General features: G+C 39.8%; 1 protein-coding gene across 10 annotated transcripts in view; it reads left to right on the top strand.

The window, feature by feature from the left end:
- ADAMTSL3 (ADAMTS like 3) overlaps positions 1-18,970 on the top strand; it is a 200,811-nt gene that overhangs the window by 101,895 nt on the left and 79,946 nt on the right. For all 10 annotated transcript variants that reach the window (XM_064517288.1, XM_064517287.1, XM_064517290.1 and 7 more), the window contains one exon: positions 15,828-15,954. In XM_064517288.1, the coding sequence (XP_064373358.1) occupies positions 15,828-15,954 (127 nt within the window). The remainder of the gene's footprint in view (positions 1-15,827; positions 15,955-18,970) is intronic.

Raw genomic sequence — 18,970 nt, 5'->3', positions numbered from 1 at the left:
TCCGATAATTGGGTCAGAAGCTCAGAGTAACCAGAATGAACTTGGCTGGCAAATGGATAATACTGCACATTGAACCTGCTGAAGCTTCTTCCTTGCCTTGTTTTCATCTCCAGGTTTAGCACATTTTCAGGAGGTGTTGCATCTTTATGGGCAGACCTGGATCAGGAGACATAGCCTCCTGATGACCTTGAGGTAAAGAGAGACAGTTCTAGCTATTCTTTTTATGTGGACCAGCATAACATCTCAGTACTTTGTGCTGCCTTAATAACGGGAGAACAGATATGCATGAGGGAGGGTCATACTTCTTTGGTACTCTTATCTTTGATTATCATCATTTTTCCCAGTTTTAGTGGTAGTCAACTGATATGCATCCTGATGGGCATCATGCCTAGTTCCACCCAGACTTCTCTCTGCATCTGCTTAGCCTCCATATCATCACCTTTCCTGCCTGAGCTGAAAGGCTTCTGGCAGTTGGAAGCTATGGGACTTGTGCTTGCACAGACAAGATATGTGTACAAATGTGCTCTGCATGCTTGGTTATAAGAGGCCTCTGTAGGTGATATTAATGGCTTAAACAACATAATTACTTTTTGAACCAGTTCTAGTTTTCTTGGGACAGTTTGTTCTGAGCCGCAGTCACTCAGGGTGGTAAGGTTATTACAGAGGGTGAATCAGTTTGTGCTGTGACTGAATGTAAGTGTGGATGTGATTGTTAGTATCTTATTATTGGGAATCTACCTTTCTAGATATATTTATTATTGGAGTTACATTATTGATTTTAGCTGATATAAAAAGAGAGGTAGAATATTTGAGTCTTGCCAGCTTTGCCCATGTATTATTAGCAAAGAAATATTGTGCTCTGAAGTTTTATGTACAGAGCAATTTTCTACAGAATGGATATGTTATTGCAATTAGTTTTCTTTTTCTGCAAGTGGTTGTTGCTCTGCTAAATGCCTAAAATGTGTGTGACTCAAAAAATGCAGGATATGACCCAGTGAGCAAAATAGCTCTGTTATAGGGGAAAACTTGATACATTTGGCAGAAGACTGGTGCATGGATTACAGCAACATTAATACATGCTCTGGATCTTACTGTGGGTTTTATGTAGCTTCTATGTATACTGCACTTCCAATACCAGTCGTGCCAATGCACAATGCATCTGCTACCTCTGAAATAGAAGAAGAATTCCTTACAGTTGTCCCCTTGAAGAAACAGCATTTGTCCATAGTACTTCACAGTGGTATCGGACAGTGTTCACTACCCATCGCATTTAAAATAGGATGTACCTCTGCAAACTCTGAAACCACTTGCCAGATAACACCTTTCTTTTGCATTATTCTTAGCAGTGTCTCTTCTTCTAACCAAGCTTTCACCCTGGAGGATAGCAAAGCTCTTTGCCGTTGATATGTCTGCAGCAACCTTTGCTGTCTGTGTCCGTTGTAGCACAGAAGCGTCACGCTGCATCTAATGGAGCTCTAGGTTTTTCACAGGCTTGTGAGACTCCTGCACAGAGAGGGGTTTCCGGTGCCTCCCGTGGTAACCTCCAACAACCACCAACCTGCAGTACATAGCGTGAAATCCAGTTTTGTGAAGAACTGTTGAAATGTGCATTCAGAAGGGCTGCCTTAAATGTTTCTTTTTAGTATTTTGCAGTATTCCTGTATGTATATCTGACATCAAATACCTGGAAATTCAAATAACCAGTTTTTAGAGTAATCCGAGCAGTGGTGCAAGAACTTAATCATTCCAGAAGCAAACACTGGAGCTCTGTTGCACTGTTAATGAGAATGGATTTCTCTTCTCCATCTCTCATTGTTTTCATCTCTTTCATTTCACAAAATTATTTTTCCGTGCGAGATAACATCTGCCGGAAAAAAATACATGGTTAGGATGTGTTCTGTGCTGTGACTTATGAGATTTAGTGATTTTATAATTTAATCTCACCCTGTAAGCTGTTGGGTGCTTTCACTGTGTTTCCTCTAAGTCACTGCTATTTCCGAGGTAGTTTTGCAGAAAAAGAAATTTCCTCCTTCATAATTTGCTTGTTCAGGTCTTGCACGAATAGTTAAATGTTTTTCTGAATTGTTCATTTTTCATCAACGCTTGCAGTTTTAGTTACCAAGCACAGTTATTGATTTCATGGCCTTTGAATTCTTGGGTTGTTTCAATAACCTTTTAGTCTTAGTGGATGGTTTTGGGGGTTGAGTGGAAAGGTTGGTTTCTTGTTTAAAAAAAAAAAAAAAGAAAGAAAAAAAAAAAAAGAAAAAAGACCTACCTGGGGATTTTCTCAGAAGCTGACACAGATCTTTGTTCCTACTCCTGTTTAAGCATGAAAAGAAAACAAATTGACATCTAATCTTTCCTGGAAAAATGTGGTTGTGGAGTCAACTGCTGTTGAGAGAGACAGCAAAAATTGTGATTCTCCAGAACTGTGGCTGCAAGATCAGTCTGTTGGGTTCTGACATATACTTGGCACAGCCTGCAAATTACTTGGCAAGTGTTTTTACAGTTAACTCATCTAAATAAACATGTCATACTGCTGATGTGTATATCTTTGCTTTTATGCCTGGGAGCACCAAAGAGTTACTGTGAGGAGACTGGCCTGCCTGAGTCCCTTTCCAACTGTTGCTGGTTTTGCTCATTTATTGTCTCAGAAAGTTGGCAGGTTTATAAGACCTCAGTTCCCCCCTCACCACACACACAAGTATGATTTCGTTTTCATCTGTTTTCTTATTCTTGCTAAGGTAGAGCTGCGTCACTAAGTCTAATGCTCCTCACAGTCTTGCTCAGCCTCTTTCCTTGGCAGAGGGTGAATTTACAGGGCATTAAGGCCTCCTTGTCCAACTGCAGCTCTGATTCTTCGCACTTCCCTTAGCAAGTAGGATCAAGCTCAATAAAGCAGTGTCAATGAAAGCTGTGAGAGAACAAAACTGCTCTTTAGATAACCAAACTTTGAGGCTTCAGGGGGAAGTACAATCTGAAGGCAGTGGAGCAGGGAAAAGTTTAATGGGAAATTAATAAGATATTTTGGGGTTGCTTGAGGCTTGACTCAGCCAAACCATTTGATCATGTTTTAGTTTGCTACTGCCTTGCTTCTGTTACCAAAGCAAATATCTGGGGCTGTTGTGTTAAGTGGGGACAGGTCAAAACTTCACTGTCGGGAGGATTTTCACACTTAACTTGCTTGATATTTTGCTAGTCTCTGCACAACTCCCAACACATTTTTTCACATAATATATTCCTGCTGTGCCCATCTGGATGTGGATGGAGACATTTAAAAACATCTGCATGTCAGACACATGTGTGGGCAACGTTTACCCAGTTGCTCCGCCTACCTTGGGGCCTTCCCTCTGCTTGTTTTTTGTTTTTAATTCACACGGACCTATATTTTCTACCAAAATGCAGAATGGGATCTTATTAGTTTCAGTACCTGAAATAGTTACAGTGATAATTTTTCTAATCTGGAACAATGTGTTTGGACAATAAATACATGCATCACCCAGAAAATCTGCAGTCCTGTGGAGCAGCCTGAGTAGTTCTGTCCCAGGCTGTCACAATTGGGACAAAGATGATGTAAATTCCTGTGGTGAACTTTCCATTTAGTGTCAGTGAGTGTTTGTGCTCCAAAAAAGGCAGACGCTACACACTGCTCTGTAGCATATGGCATAAATTTAGCTGACATCTGAACACATCCCACATGGCGAGAGCCATTGAATTCTGCTATATTAATTCCATTTGTTCACGTATCGTGAGATGCCATGGAGATATCTCCTGCACTTGCCACCAAAGTGCTCTTGCTCTCAATGTAAATATCCCTTGGATTTTTCTGTTGTGTACAGGTACTGTAAGCTTATGGAAGTCTTTCGCACAGTTTTTTCGTGATCGGTTAGGTTTGTTCATGATTAAAACTTAAAATCATACCAGATTATTAAGTTTTTCTGAATCTTACTCCCTTTATTCTGAGAGTTGCTTTCTCAAAATGCTAATTTATTTTGTGTACTTTCCCTTTGGGCTCCTGTAATGTTTCTTTATGTGCCTGTAAATGCATTAAAGGACTGCCCATGATGGACAAGAGGTTTGGGGCTCAGATACTTAGAAAAGAACATTTACTTTCCATGCAATATTACTGCAGATGTGCAAAGCCCCATGTCTCCCAGCAAGAAACATTGCAAATGGTAAATTATTCCACCTCACATTCTTAATAAAATATATATAGGAGATGGATCTACAAATGTTTTTTCTATGTATAGTTCCTATTTTTTCATTCTTATAATGCACAGTGAGGCATTGAAGAATATTTTATGTTTCAAGGAGAGCTTTCGTTCCCTAAAAATACAGGCATTTCTTTTGTTCTTCCCTCAATTTACTGAAGGATTTAATTGGAATTTCAGGAGATACATATCTAGATAGCTATTTATCTTTTTATTCTTGCACCTTAAGCAAATCATGCTGGGAGTGATATTAAAGATGACCTTTCTGTAAGATGTAAATCAGGCAGAGTAGTTAATCCTCAGCTAAATAACAGTTAAAAAAAAAAAAACACACAATGTGGGCTTTTTCTTTCTTATTTTTGAATATTGTCTTTTCCACTCTTAAGCCTTCAAACCTCAAATAACTCATTCATGGGAGGATTTGATTTCATGGTAGCTTTGTGTGAAGTCAGCCTTTACACTCAACTAGCATTCTTTCCTGGGTACCATTAAGTAGCAAATGAATGGGCTGAAAGTACATTTTGGAGCATGGAGATGCATCAGTTGCAACAGACCTCCATTAAGGAAGTTTTCTTGCGTAAGGTTTCTACACCTTTGGTAAAATTTTGCTGCTTATATCTGGGAGCAACAGCATGCTCCTTGTTAGCGCTGTGCATTACTGTCATAGTATCAACGGAGAAGAGGGACCCATTATCCTTATTCGCACGATTATTTGCATAGTATTGAATGCCTTAGAGAGTTAAATATTTAGACAGATAAAAAAGAAGAATTCTGAGGGAAGGATTGTTCCCCCCATTTGGAAATGGTGGCATAGAAGGCAAGTCCCTGGGCAGCTGAGCTGCTGTGGCATCCACATGTCCTAGGGAACGTAGAGCAGCCATGGGGATGCACACCACCTGGAGATATTTCCACAGTGAAGCAGTTGCTGGATTACGTGTCTGCTGACTTGTTCTTCTGGATGCAGAGACCTGTATCTGTCTGCGTGTGACTGCAGGCATTAGCATTGGAAGGCTGGATCTTACCCAGAGAGACGGAGAGTTACTCGTGTAGATACAACACACCTGTTTGGCCCTAATAGTCCAGTCTTCATATGACTGCACATATGTGTAAGACATATCTTGCAAGCTCAGGAGAGCCGGATCTCCGGTAGCAATGCCACTGGGAAACAGTGGTGGTTCTCTAGAAGTCCCATTGCAGGATGGGGCTGTGCTGAGTGCCGGTCACTGCATCCTGCCCAAGCCCGCAGCGTCACCCTCCACACCCTGGCCGGCTGGCACCCCCACCCGCTCCCAGACGAGCGGCTCAGCAGCGCCCGTGGCAGCCCCTCACACAGCCACACCGGGAGGGCTCCGCTTGGGCTGCTTCAGTGTCACAGCCCCCCTTGGCGAGGTGTTCGCTCGAGATGGTCTTGTTGGCAATGCAAGGGAGTGCTTTCACTGCAGGTAACAGTATGATACTGTGAGACGTCGAAGTCTTTGAAAATCCTTGTTTGCATTTTGTAGCTGCCCACTGCTGCCAGAAACAGTCATCTCTCTTCAGATCTGCTGTTATTCTCCATGCTACTGTTTCTTGCAGAGAAATACTACCCACAGGGGTTTCTTATTAGCTACAGGCTTATCCCTTCTTGTCAGATAAGTGGTGGATTCTCTCTGCTCTCCAGTTCGCCTTATCTCTACACCTTTTTTTTTTCCTAAGTGATTCTGCCTGCCAAATTTTGTTTTGTTTTAGTTAGATGTGTACACATGTGGTTTTCCTTTGCAGCTTAGCAAGGTACTAAACCCTGTGAAGAATGATAAAGTCCACAGAGCAATTCAAGAGCTGTGCTTGTATCTTGTTGAACTAGAGCCCGAGTCACCTTCAGATCCCCCAGGTGCCAACGTCACCTTCCTCTAGCAAGGCAAACGTGGCTGGACCCAGCCGGAAAAGCGGCAAAGTAATCTGATTCCATGTATTAATTTTTTTTTTCAAAAGCATTCTCACAAATTAGAAGCCCAATAGGAATGTGTGTCCTATCCTCTGTGTGTGCATGTATGTGTGTCTGTATATAAATATAAATATATATATATATGTATGTGTATATTTAACTGGAAACTGTGCGGGAAGGGGTACTTGCTCCCCTGCTGGGTGGTCCAGTAATCTGTCAGCTGGCCTAGCTTGCGATAGATCCTGTAGTAAGAGGTAAATGTTTTGGAAACACTTGGTTTTATTTGATGGAAGTGGATTTACAGAATTGGGGAACACTCTTTAGCCTCTTGCCTTCAAGATATAAAATGTTCGTAGAAATACGTGGAAAGTCTTTTTAGGACCCCTTTAGTATGCAATGAATTTTATGCGGTGTATTTTTTATCTTCTGTTTCTTTTATTGCCTTACATTCTTTTCCTCTGTATTGGTGTCTGGGGAATTGAAACATCATGTCATGTCTCCTCGTGCCCGTCATTCTGACTTTATGCCTCTGCTCACTGAGCTTTACGTTTTGACTCCCTTTGCTGGCTTTACTCCCTGCTTTCTCATGAATGTACAACTGAACATACACAGAGGAAAAGGTCTTGCTCTTACTGCCAGTAATACCAGTTCAGCCGGACAACTGGGATAGCTGCTTCCTGTGGCCGTGAAGTGGTGGGTTGGGACAGCTGTTAAGCAGCGTACATACGAGGTCCCTGAAGAGGTGTATTCTCTTTATTAACATATGCTGAAGCCCATATCAGCTTGTCTTGCTGCTGCTGACCTGCGCTGGCTCGGCTGCAGGGACGTGACACCTTGTGCTGCGTTAGGCTGAGCTTAGGTATAACCAGGCAGCGTGGTATCTGGGAGAGGTCTGTGTGAGGACAAAACTGTGGCTCAGTCCAAGGTAAATATTCAACAAGAATCAACCAGAAATTGAAAATGTTGCTGAAATCTAATGTAACACACTACGGGTTTGCTAGCGGAGGTTTTCTCCTTCAAAAACGATGGGAAGTGACTTTTATAATTGTAGGGAAATCCTGGTATCTCTCCCTCTTTTTGTCAGAATCAATTACTTGCAGATTATAAGCGTGGGAAAGAGGCAGTGGGAGTCTTTTCTTTATATTCTCTACATGGTCATATTTTATCTGCGTAGGAATAAACTGCAAGCTGCAGTTATCACAAAGCAGCGGATGTGAGCATAGATTACAAAGTAAATGGCTAGATGGGCTTTGAATGACAGCCCCTGGGTTTTACAGCGCAAAGATGCATGGGAAATATTGAATAAGATGCAGCATAACTTTCTCATGGTAGACTTAATACTTGTGTTTTTATTACCATAAATTTCCATAGCCCTATTTAAAATTCAGTGTTTGTTGTGTAGATGCTGACATCCCTAACATCGGCCTGTATCGTGACTCTGGTAAGACAAGTAGGGCAGGAGAAAATGCAACAAATAGCTGACATTGATGCAAAAAGAACCGTGTACTGTGATAGCACATGCTAATACAGCTTTTAGTATTTCTGTGTTTGGGATTTTGTGCATGTGTGGGTGTGTCTGTATTTGCAGAAATAGAAATCCCTTTTCCCTGTCCAAGATGCTGAGAATTTTAATTTTCCCTGTTCAGGGTGATTCTAATAAATGGCAATCGAAATTTATCTCAGTGAGCATGAAAGGATTTTTCACAATTTTCTTGTTTTCTTTTACTAGCAAACGTTGAAATAAAACATGTGTCCCTTCTAAGTCAAGTCACAAGACTTGGAGGAGATACTTTTGCCAGAAATAGTTCTGAGGATATCTTGTATTTTGTACAGTGCTGACAACCTTTGAAAGTATGTGGCTGTTTTTCTTAGTTCCATTTTAATCTTAATTCTGATCTCTTGTAGGGCTGACATAAATAGATTGGTTATGAGAACTGCTGTCCTGGTGGCAGGGCAGGGCAGTCACATCACTTCATTGGATCTGTTTGGGGTAATAGCTACTTTCATTCAACATTTGTCACATCTTGACAAATTTCATAGGAAGTGGAAACAAATGCCATCTAGTCCACACAGGATTTGCTGTCTTTGAGCAGATCAGTGGCCCAGCTAACACAGGATTCATTTACTAAGATTGGCCAGCAACAGTTCTATTATAGGAATATTTTAAAATGAAAACTACTGGGCAACACATACTAGGATAATTGGAGACTGGTCAGGCCTTGAAGGAAATGATCCCCTGTAAATTAACTCTATTGCTCTCTTGTGAAGAAGTATCAATATTATCTCCGTTTGAGCATGTTGCACTGTAGCTCCTTGCTCAGCAAAAATGTAGTATTTCTTTCACATTTCAAGCACTGTGTTGCATTGGACATTTTCCTTTAAATTATCTGCTGGTCTTCTGCTTTGGATGAATGTCACTAAAAGCCATCTGTACCTCTGTATTAAAATGCCATTAGCAGTATCTTTCATGAGCACACACAGTTATGCATCTTCTGAAAGAGCCAGGCCAATGGAAACCCAAAAGCACTAATGTACGCAGCGTAGACTCCATTTGGGTTTCTCCAAGCGTTGTGTGGTTTGCCAGGCAGCTAGAAGGATGCTAGTTGTGTCATTGTGAGAGGCTGTTGAATTGATTTTTCTGTCTTTATTTTCTTAAAAGCAATCACTTTAAAAAAGAACATCACTCCCTGACATTGAGCTGCCACTTCACCAGTTATATAGGGAACGCTGACAAGCATAATGACCTACAGCATCATTTTAATGGCATCGCTAGACAGCTCTAATAAATGAGGGTCTATGTGAACCAAAAATGAATCAGAATCAGTTGAGAATAATAAACTAATATTTAAATATATAACTTTTTCAATGTGGATGTTTGCTGAATATTTAAATAGTCCCTCTGCTAAAGAGCTTAGTCTAAGACACAGTAGGTAGAGAAAAAGAATGGCACTGGCACAACTTTAATCTGAATGTTTCGCAGAATTTATGTATCTGTCACAAATAAAAATAGCAGCAATTTATTTGCTTGTGGCCACTTCTATTAGGAGAACTCAGTTTGTTTTTCCTGGCTGTACCTGGATCCCTGGCTCCAGAGGACCAGGGAAGGGGGCAAACCCTTTTCTAAAGAGAAGGGTTGGAGAATATAATTTCAAACTTACAACAGTAATAATGGCACTTAAATGGAGCTTGTTATGCACAAATCCTAGTGTTTCTACTCGTTTCCCGTCAGTATTCTTGTCCCCTGGCGCGGGTGCATGTCTTCAGGCTCTCTATTCTCAATATGTGATTCTGAGGCTTCAGCATCCCAGAAACGTTTTTGTAATTGACAGTTCGCCTCCCTGAAGTGAATGTATTACAGAAAAAATGGGGTCACGCCTGTTTGCAAAGAGTGCCTGCACATGGGAGTGGGTGGTCAGGAAAGGGAGTAACAAAGTTAAGGAGGTCCAAAGCAAGGGTCTAACAAGGAAAAGTTGTAATTTCAAAGCCTGATGCGGCCCTGAGCTCTGCGCAGGCAGCTCTAGGCAGTGTTCGTGTTTGTTCATTAAGGGGAGGCTCCGGAGGGGGTGTGCAGGGTTTTCACTGGAGTCCCTTTTTGCTGCATTGAAATCTTACTTAAAAAATCTACCACTTTGCAGTCCTGTCCGTCTCCTCATCATAATTAACTATAAACATCTGTTTAAGAAAGGAAAATCCTTGAATTTGACAGATTGTATGTTGACTTTCACAAATAAAAATTAACATGCTATATTCATTTCTTTGTTTAAGTCTAATTCTTCAGCTGAAACCCTACTAAGTGAATTAGAGCCACAGAAGAGCTGTGGGAGCTTTTGAGTGATTTCTGGATTTGTATTTGTAAAAATATTTATGATGTTCCATAGTCATCTCTAATGTATCAGCAGCAATTTCATCTCTCTTTCATCTATATTACTGTGTTTTATACTCTGACCTTTTACTCTTCCTTTGCCTTTCTGAACGTCATGAACTATTCTAAGCATGCTACAAAATATTTAACACCCCTCAGTTTTGTCTTTCACAACAGCATTAGCATACTAGCATCTACTTTCCAGTTCTGTTAAAGCAGATGAATATTTCAGCTCTGTTCACTGCCTAACCAAATGCTTTCACTTCTAGCTGCTTGTGACAAGACAATATTTTTCTCTTGCATAGTTCTACTTTTTTCTTTGGAAGAACAGAGCCAAGTAACATATTCAGCTTCTGTCCTAAAGCAGGCGTGGATCACACCATTTTTCAAAAACAATTCCAGCCTATCTGAAGTCATGGGTAATCCCTAAGGTTGATTTATTAAATGTGCAATATACCTCTTCCTCAAAACTTTTTAATATTAAATTTCCACTAATTTTTCATTGGTCGATATTCTCCCAGCTCAGTTTGTGCGGGAGAACTCACTCGCAACCTAATCATTAGAGTACTTGTGTTTTTTTTAATGGTGGTATTTATGACTGAATTTTTAAAGTGTGAAAGGGTCCCAATTCTTCCATTATACAGCTTATATTGTCACTTGTTGCATTTATATAGTCTATGTTAAAATTACCTAATATAATTATTTTTGACTATGGCCTAAAAGCCTGCAGATGTTCTCCCCTTCTGCCTGTAATATTTATAGCTGATCCTTTTGCTCTGTAAACAGCTAGCAATGTGGGTTAAATTAACCCGAACAAACATTTAATCATGAAAATCATCAGACCTCTTGGGCTTGCTGAGATGGTGTGTAGAGCTGAGGGTTTTTTTAAATTTTTCTCTTTTTCTTATCCTTGTTGCAATTTTGCATACAAATACACAGGTGCTCTCTTTAAAATGGTTCTTGAAATACCTTCTCTGTTTTTCAAATAAAGTTACTGGCTAAAATATTAATACCTTAATTTATGTTTGGTGCCAAAATACTGTATGTGGCATTCAGGTGTTGGGGGCCTGATTTCCAAAGCGATACCTTGCAGCTTCCTGTTATTTTGGTGAGATCTGCAGTGATCCAGCTTGTCTAAAAACACTCCTGTTATTTTACTTTTTTTAAAACTTAAGGTTTTACAAACAGAGATATAAAAGACTAACTCTAGGCACTCAGGTTTGACATATACCATATTCTTAATGTATGGTTTACTCACAAAGATCCTAGGGTAGCAACACTTATTGAATTAGCTCTGAATTTGAGACCAGTCCCATCAAAATCTGCAGGATTTTTGGGTGCTTAATGTTAAAGTCTGAAATTCTATACTAACTTGAGACCTAAACTGTGATCCTGATCTGTGTTATTTTCTAAATTGTGTCCCAGGATATCATTGCTTGATACTCATATCCATAATAATTGCTGCAAACAGGATCTTGGAAGGAAGGTCACAGAGGGTGAAGGCATCTAGCTGAACATGCCACCTTTGCAGGCAGGGGAGCTGTAAGGATTTTCCCATATCCAAGTCTCTTCCATAGCAGCTATCCTGCCTGTTTTCCTGGGGGTGTTTGTGTATTATTAAAAAAATAAGTAATAAACATGAAACAGTCCCCTGAAGTATTCTGTTGTGCTGGTTACCCTTTTCCTCGCACTCCATTTTGGACACAATAGTGCCTTTTGTTCTCACAGTTGTATTATTTTTGTTGTATGTAGTAAGACTTTATTTTCATAGTGACTGTGTATTAAGGCCCAGCTGTTTTGTATGTTTATTATCATCATGTTGGACTTTAAGGGCTGGGCTTGGAAGTCCTCTGCTTGCTCAACACCCTCCTCCCACCCAAGCCTTGCAGGCTCTGTAGCCTACAAACATACAATAACTTAAACTAATAAAAACAGCAATTTCTCACGTAGAGTATCACAATGTACAGTTTAATTTGCCCTTTGAGAATTAATTGATGAGTGAATAAACATATTCTTAATATTCAGAAAATGAGATTATGCTGTAAAATGGCAATGTGTTTGTGGGATCTGGGGAAAGATTATATTTGCAGTAGTCCTAACAATTTACCTCCATGTGCTAGCATTGTCTTTATGTGAATAAGAGCAGGAGAAGCAGTTGGGGAGCAATAAAGATTTTTAAAAGCTTACTCTAGAGGAATACAAACTCTCAACTACTTGTATGGTCCCCATTGCTGCCACATGTGAGTGTTTCAGGATCTTTAAGGACATTTACTCTTGCAGCATCTCGGTGAGGTGGGGAATTGCAGTCACAGGTATGAGCGGAGGAGCACGGAAGGGAGAAGGGAGTTTCCAGCGGTCATGGAGCGGGGAACTGAAAGGGAGTTGTCAAGGCTAAGGCCAATGTGTCAAGCACCGAATTATTATGCCCTTTGAAATTATATCTGCTTTCTGATTCACACAGGGGTGCAGACAGCTTCTGCTGCTCGAGTGTTGTTTTCATTCATTTCTCAATACCAATTGATAAAATAGGAAGAAAGCTTGTTTTGAGTCATTTGTGCGCTTTATTTTTTTCTCCTTGGCTCTTTTCTTTGCTTTCTGAGTGTATCAGTGATGAATCTGGAGCTAGAGTGAAATAATATCTTAAAACAAAAACATTTTAACCCTGAATCCAATCCTAAAATACAACACTGGTATTGTATATGTGTTCCTGCATAACTTCTGTGAAGGAAAAAAGAAAAAAAAAAAAAAAAAAAAAGCAACCTGTTCTAAGTTGGTCTGATTTTCCACACAAGTGTGTTAAATCATTTCTTTTAAAAATCAAATTAACATTTTACTAACAACATTTAATTATCATTAAAACATTTAAGTTAAAACTAATTATTTCTATTTAAAATGAATGCTTTGCTGGGTTAGCATTGGGTGAAGATCCACACAGTTGCTGGAATAAAATAATTTCCTGCTGCTAATGTGTTTTCTTCAGTAAATCCAGCCCCTTTAGTAAGTTGCCTCTCTGTGTATTTAGATTAAGATTTGCTTCACATCCTTATATTATGTGTCATATTGAAAGGAAATACTCTGCTGGCAATCTATAATTGTAAAGCTACTTTTGTAGACATATTATTGTAGATATATTTTGTAGATTTTTTTGTAGATCTATTTTTGTAGATTGTAAATCTATAGTTGTACGATTGCAGGGTTGTGATTTGTCCGTTTCTCTGGCACCAGATCTACATGGCATTAATGGCAATCTCGTATGGTCCTAAGGGGAGACACTATTAAACTCTCCGTGCTGAACTTAGTGTATTCTATTCACTCTTTTAACAAGAGAAGTCTTCCTTCAGCATTTTATCATGAGTCAGGCTGAGGGCGATGGGGCAAATCTGAATTCACTGGAAGCAGTGAAATTTGGCCACTGATTTTGGTGGGACTGTCTTCAGTTCCCAAAGGACTTCATGCCGTTATTTGAGGGCAGAATCTAGTCTCTGTGGAAACACTTCTGGTGGTTTTTCTGCCTTTGTTCCGGTTCTGGAGTTGCCTGCTCTTGGCAATTAGATGCTTTGAGGTGTGGAAGGTGCCGGTAAGTCAGGAGACAGGAATATCGGAGCTCAACCACTACTTTTGTTCCCTTGTGACAATCCACCATGGAGTTTAGCACTGAATTCCCAGCTTTCATTCCGAGAAGGCCACATTCGCTCATCTTCTACTTTTTACACTGCTTCCTGCCATACCCCTTTCTTATCCCCTTATTCTCCCATCCTTTTATGATCTCTTTTTTCCATGACTTTTTTTTTCTCCCAGAAACAGCTCAACATTCATTTTACTTTAGCTCCTTAATTAGTGATGCCGCACAAGCCTGTTTGTGTTCAGCAGTAAGCCGCTGTCGACTGAGTGACTGTAATCACAAACAGTCTAATAAGGTTTCACATGGGCCCTCACCCAGGCGTCCTTCAGGAGATGAGTCTTGGGATGACACTGCTGTGATCTCCCAACATTGGTGATCCAGTCTCTGAAAGTGGCGGGTGTAAATGAAGAGTCTGGTGATCTTGGTAGTGTTCCCTCCTGATACCCTATGGATTCCTGCTGGTTATGGTGTTTGCCGGTTCCCGCAAAGGATGCTGTATGTGCCTGCCAGGCTGTGCGTGCCATGGGCTGCTTTAGAGGGGATTGACATTGTACGTATGGGGCTTCAGAAGGGAAAGGTGGAAAGTGAGATTTTGGCATAACAAAAGCTAATGGGCAAACCTGCTTCCCTGCGACCTGCTGTGAAATGCCCAGCTAAAGAGGTAAAAATTAGGGAGATGCCACTCAGTGCAGCATGCTTCCCACCTAAAGTACCCTAATAGTTCATGCAATTGAGTTCCCTCCATGAAGCCTTCGTCTTCGGAGAGCGCAGGCTGTGGGCAGCTGGCGTAAAAGGGCAATGGGGAGTGGGAGATGGGGCTGCTTTACTGCCTCTTCTCTGGAAACATGAGACTTGCAGAGATTTCATTTCCATGTTTGGCGGTGATTGTCCATGATTTGTGCTGTGTGTGTGTGTGTTTACTCAGAGCCTGGAAGACCCAGCCCTGCCTGTTATGCGCAGCCTCCATCCCCAGCTCTCCGAGGGGATCGCGTGTCAGTTCTGGCACAGTGCAGAGGCAGCGGATCTTGGCAGCTACGGCTGCCCCTTCCAAGCATTTTTATATAGGAAGAGCAGAGCACGGGCCAATTTCAGAGCTCTAGCACTGCTTTTAGCTGTGAGTTTCCACGGTGCTTTTTATCCATTTCTCAGTTCTGAGCTTGGGGGAAAAAAAAAAACTGTAACAAATTAGCTGCGCTTTCTTAGGCAAGTATAGGTGTAGGAGGCATACAGGTCAACTTGAGAAGACTTGAAGCTGAGTATTAGTTTTTTAACACATTGCTTAGCATTTGATACCGCCTACACATTTCTTCTTCAAAACATGGAGAGGAAAATTTTGTGGGACCAAATATCTATCTCCCTTTCAGCAGACAGACACTTCTAGTCAATGTTGTCTATTCCTCATCTTAAGGCTTTCCATTCGCACCCCCATGTGTCTTGCAGAATGACTGATTTAAAGAAAAAGGGAAACCTGCAACATCTTTTCTTTACAGTTTGGAGAGTTTTCAGTTGAGAGTTTCTCAAAAGCTTTGCTTTCTAAACACTTTTGCCAATGATTAGGCTGGGATGTTTCTACAGTAATCATTGCAAAGTTTTATAGATTAGGTCTCGCATTCAAAAACAAAAAACAATATCAAAAGCAGAGAATTGAACTGTCCAGGTTTTATAAATCCTGATCAACAAATATATATGTAACTGATACTGTGTATAGCAAATAGGAGATCCACACCAATGTCAATTAAATGTTGATAGCCAGGACACTAGGCTGATTTCCGCCTAGGTATTCTTGTCTGTGGAGCTGAAGACGGAGTGCCCTCTAAGTATTTAATGTGGGTTATTTCGTTGCATTAATCCTTTCTCAAACATAATTTAACAGGTGATGAAAAACAAATTCTAAATAAAACAGTTGTCCTGTGTAAAGAATAATGCTCAATAGTGTATGTTCATATATGCAGTGAGAAAGTGATTCATATATTTCCTATGTTTGAATAGCTTAATATATCAGTTGTTGTGGTTCATCATTAAAATCATGGAAATCACAGTATGCTTTTAAGATGTTATATAGTTTAAATTTGAAAAGCAAGATATGCTTTGAAAGAATGAGGCCAGCTCATAAAATCAAAAGGATAACATAATAAATAAAATTCCAGAAACCTGAGCATGTCTACTACAGCTTTGCCCTCCTTCTGACTGTGGTGTTGATGTTGGCAGGCAGTAGGCTGTGATCGACAACTTGGGAGCAATGCCAAGGAAGACAACTGTGGAATCTGTGCAGGAGATGGTTCAACATGCAGGCTTGTGAGGGGACAAGCTAAGGCACATTTCTCACCAGAAAAAAGTAGGTTGCAAATTGATCCTCTGTTCATTTATCCTTGACTATGTTTTCTGCTTGTATATTAACACACATATTGCAGAGTCTGACCTTTTCACTATATACTTGTTTGCAGTTTTCCAAAGCTACTTATTCTAAAATCTGTGCTAGATTAGTCTATTGAAATTCCATGAGGGATACCACACATTAGGGTATAGCTAGGAAAGAATTTGAGATATGCATTTTTTGTGGAGCAACTCAATTCATTCTATCAGGAATAACCATCAAGATATACATCTTATTTTAGAGGGTATCCTCATGTTGCAATATATGTGATGCTGCAGCAAAGTTTTTAAATCATGGAAACATCTTATAGATGGTTTTATGGAAATTGTGGCCCGTGATTGAAAGTGCCTGGTTTTCAACTTAACTTTGCTTCTTTTTTTAAAGTGTCTAAGACAGTTGAACTTCAGAGGCGAGTTAACTACTTGTATGGTGCAAAAAACACAAGGCTTAAAGGGAACAATATTCTCTTCTCATTTTTGTGTGTTTGGCTCAGATGCTGCCATTTTTCCTCAAAGTAAGTAGCATCTTACTGTGAGTAGCTGTGTAGGTCTCGATAGTATTGAAAATATAAGAGGAAGGGTATCAGAACTGGGCCTTTTACTGGATCCTTAAGGGCTTTGATCCAGGGCAGATTTGTCATGTAGAGGCATGCCTCTGACTTGTTTGCTTTGAAGCCCCAGTTTCTCCAGCCGAACCAGTTCTTTGAGCAGATAGTATATGAGAAGAGAATGGGCCCAAGCCTGTGGTTTTGTGTGCTCTCCACCCTTGCAGGTGATGCTCCTGTCATCACATAATATTCGTCCTATTTGCTTATCGCGTGGGAATAGCAGTTCCCTCAAATTTGTTCTCTATTTCTGGACTCACAATATGCATAAATATTTGTCACATGGGCATGATGCCTTTGGGGTCCCTTACCTTCCTGTACAGCCAACGATGCAAGGGTGACGACTGGTGCTTTTGGAGTAAAGTCAATGCTCAAAGTTCAGTTCAAATGGAAACAGGTATTTTTTAGATGGATGAAGCACCAGTCTTGGACAGCTGCATCTATTTTAGCAGTGTTTCTATAGTTCAGCATGCCAAGGTTTCACTAGTGGCCTGATTTTGAAAGAGCTGTTGTATGTTGAATCATACTTAATTCTTCCTGCAATTCATATGAATACTTCCGTGTGTTTATTATGCTACTGCTTGCAGGATGCTTAAGTGTAAATGTAATTTGAAGTGCAGTGTATGTTATCTTAGTGCATGTTACCTTACAATGTGATGACTTATATTGGTCTGTAGGATTTAACGTTAGGCTATCTTACACTGTTTGTGTGCGTAATTCCCATGATTTAATATGTGTATATAACAAAGGTAATCCTATTAAAGATATGAACATTTTTGTGGCAACATCTCTTAAAGTCGCAGAATAATTTTACACAAGTCAAAATCAGCCTCTTTTTTAATGTATTGGATGGCTATCAGTGTCAGCTTTTGCCTTGACTTTGTTAGAGGTCTTTTTCTTAGCTTGGAGGATGTAGTCCAGTAATTTATAAGGTTCTGTGTTTGTTCATCCTAACATTGAGCAAATGTCTTAAATATTTGCGCTGAGCTAAAGAAGAGTTTTCAAGGAGGCTGTTCTTTATTCACTTCATCAGAACAAATACTAAAGAGTTTCTGGTCAGCACAAAGCAAGTGCTTGTGAAGCAGAAATGACTGAATAATATTTTTGTAGCATTGCAGTCATATTTCTGTGTCTCATATATTTTATATATGTGTATATACACACACATGCATATGTATGTATTCCCATTTCTGATGTGGAGATGAGCCGGAACAGAAGGAAATTGTACTGTCTATTCCAGTTTTACGTCAATAGAGAGTCTCCTGTAGAAGGACAATTCCTGGGGAAACCCTACTTAGCTCTAAGGCAACCCAAACTAAACTTGTTGATTTGGCAAATTTGGCTGGCTAGTTCTTGATAAATGAAATCAAAAGTCTCAGAATTTATTACTTTTTAGAATATAAGTAGAGTAAATATAATGCAGTAAAAGGTCTGGTTTTGAGAGTCATTTTGTGACAGTTTCAGGTATTGCCGGGAAGGATTAATTTAATTTCACTTGTGATGTTGTGGCACAGTTAAGAGCTGCTACATCTCACTTCACCTGGTGGAAGGTTTCCCATTGCCTGGAGTGGGTTATGAAAAAGACCCATGGTTCATAGTTTTCTCTGTTGTAACTCAATGGCTTTTGAGGTATTTTGAAACTAAAGATGAACAAAGATTATTTTGGGGAAAGATGTCAGTTATGTCAAATTTGATTTTTACCTTTCATTGCAGTAGGATAGATTATATGAATAAATTTATCATCTATGTAAGCAAGACAGTATGTTCACACTACTAAAATCAAAACCTTTGTCTTGGCGATTTTCTTGGTAGTATGATGATGGCAAACAAAATCTTTTTTGAGTTAAGTTGTTCGACATACGATGTGGAAGTGCTTTCATGTCATCACACTTTTTGTGAATGAAATGTGAAAATAAAGCCATGCTTTTTTTGTATCAGTAAAGGGAAATGCAATAAGTGCCTCCCTTAAGAAAATTTTGCCAAGTGGTTGTATGTCCATTTGGACTCTTTCGGAGCGAGCATTGAGAAGCACAGTATCAACAAATGACGGATCTGTATTCAAGGGGGAGCATGTAAGGTGGTGAGCATGATGGAGAAGTTATTGTGCAATGAGGCAAATTGAAGACTGGGAAAGAGAGCAACAGCCAAAGATTTTATTATGATAAAAGGAAACATAAGGGAAAATAGAAGCACCAAGTTTTCTTGGTTCTTATTTTTTAATAAAAAGTTTAGGCACTGATAGCAAATGATTTCTCATAAAGGACTTGCTCTGGTTTATTAACTCTTATATGATTTTAGAAAAAAATGAATGTTTCTCTTAGATCTTAATATTAAACAGCACTGAAAGAAGTCTTACTGTTTTGCAAATATGAA

This window comes from Dromaius novaehollandiae, chromosome 10, assembly GCF_036370855.1.
Source record: "Dromaius novaehollandiae isolate bDroNov1 chromosome 10, bDroNov1.hap1, whole genome shotgun sequence".
NCBI classification, from domain to species: Eukaryota; Metazoa; Chordata; class Aves; order Casuariiformes; family Dromaiidae; genus Dromaius; species Dromaius novaehollandiae.
Note: the sequence above shows the minus strand (reverse complement) of the source record. Positions and strands in the feature narration are given on the sequence as shown.